Consider the following 10,173-nt stretch of genomic DNA (forward strand, 5'->3'; position numbering starts at 1 on the left):
GAAGTACTTAACTGCATCCTCCACTGGAGGGAAGTTGTTGCAAGATATTTTTCTGTGATTAGCTCAGGACTTCTCTGAAAATATTGAAAATTAAAAGTTATGCAGGTCACTGAGCAGCAAGCAGCTTAGCATTCTTGCATTCATTTATCGAGCAGAGCAAGAACTCGGACGTCATCTTACGACTATAAAATGTGTAAGTGAGACGGTATTTGTAGCAGTGTGTGCTATTTGCCCAGCTACAGGAAGGATGTGATTAAGCTAAAAGGGTGTAGAAAAGATTAATGAGGATGGTACTGCGAGTGGAGAGCCTGAGTTATGAGGTGAGACGAGAAGGTCTGGGACTTTTTTTCCATGGAGTGTACGAGGCTATGGGGTAACCTTTTAGAAGGAGATATAAAGCCTTAAGGGCACAGCTAAGGCGAGTGGTCTAGACTAGATGGCAAAGACTTATCAACACACACATAACTCTGGAGGAAGTCAGCAAGCCAGGCAGCATCTAGGAAAAGAGTACAGTTGATGCTTCAGGCTGAAACCCTTTGGCAGGACCTAAAACATCGACTGTACTCTTTTCCTAGATGCTACCTGGCCTGCAGCGTTCCTCCGACATTTTGTGTGTGTTGCTAGGATTTCCAGCATCTGCAGATTTTCTCTTGTTTGGCAAAGATATATGGTGGTCAGCTATGATTTAAGGAGGACCCGTGGTCAACTTTTCCCAGGTAAGGGTGGTGGGTATGTGGATGAGCAGTCAAAGGAAGTAGTAGAGGCAGGTATAATTTTAACATTTAAAAGGCATTTACACTGGTAGAAAGATAAGAAAGGTTTAGAGGTATATAGACAGATGGGACTTGGTTGACCAAAGGGCATGTTTGCATGCTCTGTGACACTATGACTCTAAGCTGACCTCAGACAAAAGTGAACCTCTTCATTTACCCTTGTCCTAAGAAATACCTCCTATACTTCTAGAGTGTGAGATTAAAAAAAAGTCCACTGCTGTAGACTGATGACAGAGCCTCATGTGTTTGGGAAACATTTTCAACATAAGATTATTTCATCAAAAAGCAAAAAAAAAAGAGGCTCAGATGCTTGAAATCTGAAGGAAAAATAAACAAAAACGCTGGAAATACTCAGTAGGTCGGGAGATCAGGAGATGCAACTTGATCCACTGAATATTTTGTTACAGTTTTGTAATCTATGCAAATTTTCATCAATACCTATAAAATCTGTATTGGCAGTGATGAGGGATAACTGTCAGTCAGGACAAATGACTGTGTGCATGGAAGAAATGGGGGGGGGGTGTATTGGGTAAAAGTCAAAGAACATTTTGGGACATTTAAACCAGGATCATGTCCAATAATCGAATAAATGTAGACACAAGAGATTCTGCAGATGGTGCAAATCTTCAGCAACACACAAAATAGTTTCACTACACACGGCCCTTGTATCTTCTAGACAAAGCTTTAAATCTCTGCCCCCAGTCTTTGAACTTTCTGCTAATTGGAACAGCTACCCTTTAAGCTGATTGTGATCTGGTAGAAATCTATAAAATCATCTTTCAACCTTTGTTCCGAGGAGAACATATTCAGCCCCTCATCTTTGAGTTGATCCCCTATCCTTGTGGGAAACCTTTTCCATGCCATTTATTGGACCATTGTACCCTTCCTAAATGAAATTACCATTATATCATAAGCTTTTCCACTTAAAAAATACTTTATGTCACTGAAGTGTATTGCTGACTGCAACATCATGCCCAGTTCATAGACACTATTTGTTAAAGTTAGTGTTCTGATGTTTGGTGATCAGAGTGCTTGTTATCTAACCAGAGTATGAATTGATTTTGAGCATTACAAACATTTTGAACTCTAAATTTACAACAGGAGTGCTTCTAAATTCAATGATGATTACTAAAACCAAGTTCCATTCCATAGATCGTATACTGTAGAGTATTAAAGTAATAAATATTCAGGCAATGTGATCATCTAGAAGTTAGTCTTTCACTTGCATTTAGTTTGGATGCACCTCACTAGTGTACTGCTCTGGCTGGAGTTAAACAATGATAAAAGTAACCATTGATTCTAAATCTATATTGATTAGATGCTTCTATAACAATTTCATGCTTTAATCACCTATTTCTAACAAGATGCAAGAGAACATTAGACTAGAACCACACCCCACCATGAATCAGCACCTGTTTGAGATGGTAGAAAATGTGGAGAGAAAGAAGCAGATGAGGATTGGTGGCAACCCACAAATGCCCTTGAGCAGGATCATAAATACGAGGCAAATGTGCAAGAAATAAGGATTTCTGTCGAATCACACCAAATATATAGGAGACACACAGACCTGCAGATGCTGATACCTGGAGTGAAGACCAACCTGCTGGAGGAACTTAGCTGGCCAGGTAGCATCCCCGGAGGAAAATAGACTGGCATCATTTCAGATCAAGACCCTTCATCTGGACAGGGATTCATGGCAATCTGCTGGAGTTGGCTGACTGAGTGAAAATACCTTTACAGGGTCAAACATAAAAGAAAATACAAAAATACAGCAGCAAAGTGCAAGCACAAAGTCTGTTAATGTAAGATACTTAACACATCGCTTAGGAATTCATTCCTTACATCACCAATATATAGGTGCATCATATTAGATCATGGATTGAGGGTGAAACAGCAGGGCAAATAAAGCTGTCTTTAAGAGTATATAGTGAATCCTAGACTACACTCAGCACACAATATTCATGCTACGAAAATACAGGCAACAGGCACCTCCAACAGGAGTCTAACTGGTGCCTCTACATCCTCAGGAGGCTAAAGAAATTCAGCACATCTCCATTGACCCTCTTCAGGTACACCATAGCAGACGTCGTATCCAGATACATTATGGCTAGGTATGGCAGCTGCTCTGCCCCAAACTGCAGAAGGTTGTGGACACAACTCAGCGTTTTACTGGAACCAAACACCTCTCTGTGGACTCTGCTTACACTTCTTCCCGCCTCACGAAACAGCCGACAGCGTCAAAGACTCCACCACTCTGGACGTATTCTCTTCTCTCCTCCATCCCCAATCAAGCAAATTATACAAAATCCTGAAAGCACATGCCACTAGGTTCAAGCACAGCTTCCATCTCATTCTAGTAAGACTATAAAATCGGCTCTTGAAATCACAACCTGCCTCAGGGCCTGCCCTTCCTTTCTCTGTTCTACCTCAATGTACTGATCCATATAGACTGCATCCAAGATTAAGTTTTGCACTGTATCTATCCTCAGCAATAATCTATTCTCCTACCAAAGTTCAAAGTTCACTGTGAATTTATTATCAAAATACATATATGTCACCATATGGAATGCTGAGATTAATTTTCTAATGTGTTCTCTATTAATCCACAGAATAATAAGCATAATAGAATCACTGAAAGGCTGCACCAACACCAGCACACAACCAGTGTGCAAAAAAACAACAAGCTGCAAATGCAAAGAGAAAGAACTAATAATAAATAAGCAATATTACGAATCTGAGATGAAGAGTTGAAGAAAGTGGTCCGTAGGTTGTGAGAACATTTCAGTGATGGGGCAAATGAGGCTGAGTGAAGTTATCAAGAACCTGATGAATGAGGGGTATTAACTGTTCCTGAACCTGGTATTACGAGTCCTGAAGCTTCTGTATCTTCTTCCTGATGGCAGCAGTGAGACAGGAGCATGTCCTGGTTGGTGGGGATCCCTGATAACGGACGCTGCTTTCCTGTAGATGTGCTCAATGGCGTGGAGGGCTTTACCTGTGATGGGGTGTCCACTACCCTTTCTGTTGGATTTTCCATTCAAGGGCATTGGTGTTTCCATACCAGGCTGTGATGCAGGCAGTCAGTATACTCTCCACCTCACAAGTTTGTCAAACTTTTGGATGTCACGCTGAATACCCTGGGAGTCACCATTGATAAAAAACTTGGCAAGTCCAACCACATAAATGCAGTGACAACAAGAGCAAATCAGAAGTCGAGTTTCCTGAGGTGATTAACTCACCTTCTGACACCACAATCTACAAGACACAAGCCAGGAAATACTTTCCACTTACTAGATGAACATAGTGTAAATTAATTCGGAAGGAATTTGAAATTGCCCAGGACAAAGCAGCCTGCTTGACTGCCGATACCTCAACCACCCTGGGCCTTTCCTCCATCACAAACATGCAGTGGCTCAGTGTGTATCAAAGAGAAATGGGTTCCCTCCACCAATAGCACAAAAACGCATTGTAGTTACTGCTGCCAACTCCCAAACTCACAACCTCACTACCAAGAAGAACAAGGGTAGCAGGTGTGTAGGTGCACTACCTCCTGCAGATTCCCCTCCAAGACATACATCTCCCTAATGTGCAAAGATAGCACTGGTCATGGACACCCTACCCAAGAGCACTGTTCAACTGTCATTCAGAAGGCAGCTCATCACCACCATCCCAGGGGCAATGAGGCTGAGGTAATAGATACAGGCCTTGACCAGAAGAGCCAAATCTGAAAATAAATGTAAAAATCCAGGAAAATGTTTCATTTTTTAAGCACTTTGAGAAAGCCACTGTAAGAGGGCAAGTACTCTGAATCAATAAGGCTGAACTTAAAATTTACCCTGTTGCAACTGCATTGTATTCTGAAGACTGGGTGGAAAACTCTGTTGCAGAGAAGTTAAAACACAAGAAACACCAGGATGGATTAAAATTGAAGATCAGCTGTACATTCAGCTTGTACTTGATGGGATAAGCTGGCTGATGAAATTCAATGTAATTTTAGTGCCGTTCTCAGAAGATTCTGCCCAGATGATTGACAATAAAAATTGGGCATTTGAACTTGTTAGTTGGCACTTTCATACTAAGGCACAATCATAAAAGCACATGGCTGGGAGGTTGCACTGCTATGGTACTTTAAAGCTCAAAGTAGTGGATAATTGTCCTCTGAAGTTAGGAATTCAAATCAATTCCCAGCAAGTTAAGCTGCCTTGCGTTCAGCATGGCTGAGCCCAGAGAGGTGACAACATCCTGGAAGGACTATGCCTAGGATGGCTGGTCCAATGGTCATTGTGACAAACAAGATACATCATGACCAAAAAATTGTACTAATTAACTGAATTAGGACTGAATAAATAGGAAAATTGGGGAGAAAATCACGAAGTGGATCATTTGTATGAATTAGTCACAAACCTTCAATAGAAAGACAATATATTCAAGAAGACAAAAAGAGGTATCTGACAGAATCTGATACAAAGGGTCCATTCTAAAAAGTGGAGCCATTACAGATTAGGACTGTTTAAAAGAAATGCACAAATGCACTGAAGCTTAACAAACAAAATTCTCCAGAGGGAAATTGCTTTGATATCAAGGTCTCTATTCATTTGCTTCAACAGATAAAACTGTACGTAGAATGAGTGCAAGCTTTCTTGAAAGAAATTTTGGAGGGGACCAGCTAATAATACTCCTTATCCAAAAATCCAAAATCTGAAGCCCTCCAAAATCCAAAGTTTGTTTGAGAGCTATCATAATGGCACAAATGGAAAAGAAAATTCCACATGATTCTTGGGCGATGCACAGGTCTCTGCACATCACAGACAGTTCTGAGAAGTGACCTCACAAATGTAATGAACAAAAGTCAATAAAAATAGAAAAACACCGCATAAAATGAAAAAGGAAGATCTTGATGCGTATCGAAAGAGTGGACTAATCAGTGTCAGAGTGAACATATGCTGCTTAAAGTAAAGCTGCAAAGATCTAGCAGAAGGAACTGAAAATTGAAGTGAATATTCAGCAGGCTGATATGAAAATTTTAAGAAAAGGCACGATTAAGTTTTTAATGTGTCTGCTGATCACGAAGCAGCAGAGAAGTTTATTGATGAGTTTGCCAAGATCAATGCTGATGAAAATCCAACACCAGAACAAGTCTTCAATGCTGACAGTTTTTATATCTTTATACCTTACATTAAACCTAAAAAAGTAAAATACAAATACAGTGTATTATAACATTTCAATCAAAACACAACATTGTAGGTGGAGACTGTGAGCCTGCCGTTGTTTGTTGTTGTTCAACAGCTGCTTCAGGTATTTTCCCGATGCTGTGTGATGCTTTTGTTACCCTGCACACATTCTATTTTCATTATACTAATGGTGTGTAATAACCTCTCCTGTTATGTATGTATGTATGGACAAGTGTAAGACAAAGACTGCTTAAGTGTAGCATATAAATTCAGAGCCAGAAATGATGCTGATCCCAAGCCATCTCATTATATATTCCAAAATGCGTAAAAATCTGAAATCCAAAACACCCCAAGCATTTCAGATAAGGGGTTCTCAAAGTGTAGCTAGTTTAATTGGCCTTTTGCTCCTTTACGCAGGCTGGATGACCATTTTGCACGCATCTTTTTAAAAAGATACTGCCTGACCTGCTGAATGTTCTTTCTAAATTCCAGATTTCTACCATCTCTAGTTGTTGAATTTTCTGCAACAGAGAGCAGCTTTGCTGCTTGGAGTTTAGCAGAACCGGACCAAGTTCTCTGACTCTGTGGCTCCAATTTCAATTCGACTTACAATAATTATTTTTCAGGTTCAAGTATTTAAAACCTAAAATACCTATATTTGTGTTGGGTGGGGTGGTTGATTGACAGTGTGAAAGTTTGTCTATTATTCCATGCTGAGGAATTTTGTCATTACCTGAGACCTCTGGAGATCAACTCTGTTGGATCAATCTAAAACCAGGGATGGAGTGACTCTAAATGAAATGGATTGACAATATGGCAGCTTGACTCAATTACAATTAGTAGAGTTATTTCTTCGTTTCTGAAAGTGGCAAATTGAAAACCCACATGAACACACACTAATCCAGTACTGAAATCTACAGTGCCTCAGCAGAAGCATAAACTTAAGTTGCACAGCTGGTATAAGGTGAAAGATGCCCTATCACTTTTTGAAAAAGAGTGGCCAATCACCCTCCTGGCAAATATACAATCATCTTACAGTATTAGTTTATATCTAAAATAACCACAGGAGAAGATGTACAAGATAGGGGGCAAAATATGGGATAGAACCCTTCCTTAAAACAAACAGAACCATTATTCAATAGATGTTCTACAGGAATTGGATTTGAGTGCCAGAGTGCACCATTTCAACAAATCTTCACACACAGACAAATGCATTCACTTTATTTCAGACTAATTGCATTCAAAACATCTCAATACTTAATGGAGATCTGAGCACCCTCCAAACAATCCTGTATTAGGACTGAGCTGAAAGGATGTGGGTTCAAACTATGCACCAAGGGCTGCACACATAATGTTGGCTAAAATACGTTGATGACTGTAACAACAGATCCTCAAGATATGGGTCCAATAAAACGTGCAGCATAAGAACCAAAATTATAAAAATGTAATACAGAGATTAAAGACGGAATAGAATAATTCTGGATGCTTATAAATCTAGTAATAAGCACTCACAGAATAAAACACGTTGCGTTAAGGTTGAGGCAAAAAGCTCATGATAAATTAAAAACACGACTGGGACATGACACCTTGGCTAAAATAGAGACCAACTTGGAATGGAAAGATAGAAAATAAACTTAATAATATCCAATATTAGAAGCACAGAGATAATGTGCAAAGCAAATATATTTCAACACATTCACGGGGACCAAAGCCAAATGATGTGATCACTACCGTCCCCACCCCCACCCCAAACTTTTAGCTCAAAAATATTTCCCCCGTTGTCCTCATGACACGAGAGGCCCCAGGCTTAACACTGCATGGTCGGATTGGCAATAAAACAAAACTGGACACCTTAACGAACCAGAGCGGAAACACGGGAGAGAGAAAAAAAAGATTTTGTTTAGTTGCTGGAGGGTTGATAGGATGGAGTGTACATCGTAGAGAGCAGATACAGGAGCAGGTTTGGGATCAGAATTAAAACGTGCGATGGAATCTTTATTGGAATGGGACTAAGAAAGGCGATGTAGCCACGGTATAGTGACTGGATCTACTCCATGATCATGTCTAAAACCTGGTCCAGATCCTCGAACTGTAACTGAGACTATTAGCTCAGGCTGGATTTATGTTAACAATAAACCTGCAGTGAAGTAGGCAGGTACGTTCATGAATCAGTTTAGCATCAATATAGACTGATCTATGAAACCGCGAGATAGGATAGGGGTGTTGGTGGGGTATATGATACCCAAGTAGCTAAAGGATGAGAGGGAAAATAAAATCAAAAATATGGACCGGATTATCGGCATAAATTCGGACTAAATACACAAACCTCTTGGTAGCTGATCATGCGAGATTTCTTCTCCCCAGAACTATAGATTCACTCTAGAAATCAAACTTCAATTGATAAAATATGTTCCCTTGTACCTTCCTGCCTACATTGGAGGCTTTCATCAGAGAGAGAGAAAAAAACAAGTTATGGCATAAATGTAGATTTTAATTTACTCTTTCTTTTGAATCTCAGTTTATTGACAGAGCGAGCCGAACTCTGTAAAGAGTTGGACTCAGATCCACGTCCTTCCTACTTTTGACTTGAATTATCTACATCAATGCACAGGACGAAACTGGCTATTAAACAATGATTTTGAACAGGGTTAGGACATCGCAGTCACACAGATCCGAATGTTTGTGAGGTTGATGATGAGATCTCCCAGTAGTTTAAATCAACTGAACTAAATCAAACTTACCTCGTCAGACGTGGGTTTCATATCACTTACATAGTAGAGCTTTCTCCCTGTAAACACTCAGGTCGAGTGAAGCCAGTATTGGTATCTCAGCAGCCTCGTTGTTCTCATGATAATGAAGCTGCTCCCCATAACAAAAGCTTCTTTCTCTGTCTTGCTCCCTCTTTATAGTCACACTCATGCAGTCTTTTAGCAATACTCAAACTGCATGTGCCTATAGTTTAAATGGGGCGGGGGTGGGAGGAGGGGGCTGATCAGAGGAAACTCTGGTTTTGACTAAACTACTACCTGCACTGGACTGACCAGTAATCTAGATGGATTTAAGTGGACTTTCTCTAGGAATAAAAAAACAAAATGTGAAATAGAGACTTTACAGGATCAGGATTTGGGTTCAACAACGAACATACTAAGGATTTCGGATGAGAAATCATAACACATTCTTTTGACGATATTATCTAAAATATGGGACAGATCTTTTCTAGGAACAGGATTGGGTGACACTTAAACGCTGGGATAGACTATCTCTTGGATCGGGACTCCAAATTTCTATGCATAAAGCTGCTGAGACAAAGTGGACCATTTGTGAACAAGATGAAACAGTGAAGAAAGGAAAGATCTGATCAGAGAAATAAAGCAGCTCGTGAAAATAGAAACCTTCACTTCAAAAGTTTACTTTAAATCTTAACACACACAAAATGCTGGAAGAACTCAGTGGGTCCGGCAGCTTCTATGGAAATGAATAAACAGCCGACATTTCAGGACATTTCATCAGGAGTGGAAAGGAAGGGGAAAGCCTCAATAAGAAGTTGGGGAGGGGAGGGATTGCAAGCTAGAAGCTGATAGGTGAAGCCTGGTGTGTGGGGAAGGAGGATGAGGTAAGAAGCTGGGAGGAGATAAGTGGAAAAGGTAAAGGGCTGGAGAAGAAGGAATCGGATATTAGAGGAGAGTAGACTATGGGAGAAATGGTGGAAAGAGGGGCACGGGGGAGGTGATTACCAGGTGAGGAGAAGAAATGAGATAAGAAGGGGACCAGAATAGGGAATTGAACAGAGGGAAGCGGGAGGGGGAAAATTACTGGAAGCTGGAGAAATCGTTGTTCATGCCATCAGGTTGGAGGCTACCCAACCAGAATGATAATGAGGTTTTGCACCTCCAACCTTAGAGTGTCCTTATCGTGGCAGTAGAGGAGGCAATGTGGGAATGGAGATTGGAATTAAAATGGATGGCCAATGGGAAATCAAAGCGGTCCTCCATCTACATTGGGCCTCAACAATGTAGAGTGGCCACATCACGAGCACCAGGTACAATAGGCGACCCAGCAGATTTGCAAGTGAAGTGTTGCCTCACCCTGGAAGGGGAAAAAAAAATTAGCCTGATAAATGCATCAATTGTGAATGTCCTTGGGTGGTGTCTTTGAAGTAATACTTTGGTAGATTTTTTCCTGCATTTTTGAACCTTATAATTTTGAATAAGAGATGTAGTTGCTGTTAC

The 10,173-nt window shown here is 40.5% G+C and overlaps 1 protein-coding gene across 1 annotated transcript in view; it reads right to left on the bottom strand.

Moving 5' to 3' along the window:
- Positions 1-8,831, bottom strand: part of maml3 (mastermind-like transcriptional coactivator 3) — a 493,444-nt gene extending 484,613 nt beyond the window's left edge. Inside the window, exon 1 of the mRNA XM_073042730.1 lies at positions 8,686-8,831. Within this exon, the coding sequence (XP_072898831.1) occupies positions 8,686-8,706 (21 nt within the window). The 5' untranslated portion in view covers positions 8,707-8,831. The remainder of the gene's footprint in view (positions 1-8,685) is intronic.
- Between the last annotated feature and the right edge of the window lie 1,342 nt (positions 8,832-10,173).

This window comes from Hemitrygon akajei, chromosome 4 (genome assembly GCF_048418815.1).
Source record: "Hemitrygon akajei chromosome 4, sHemAka1.3, whole genome shotgun sequence".
Classification (NCBI taxonomy): Eukaryota; Metazoa; Chordata; class Chondrichthyes; order Myliobatiformes; family Dasyatidae; genus Hemitrygon; species Hemitrygon akajei.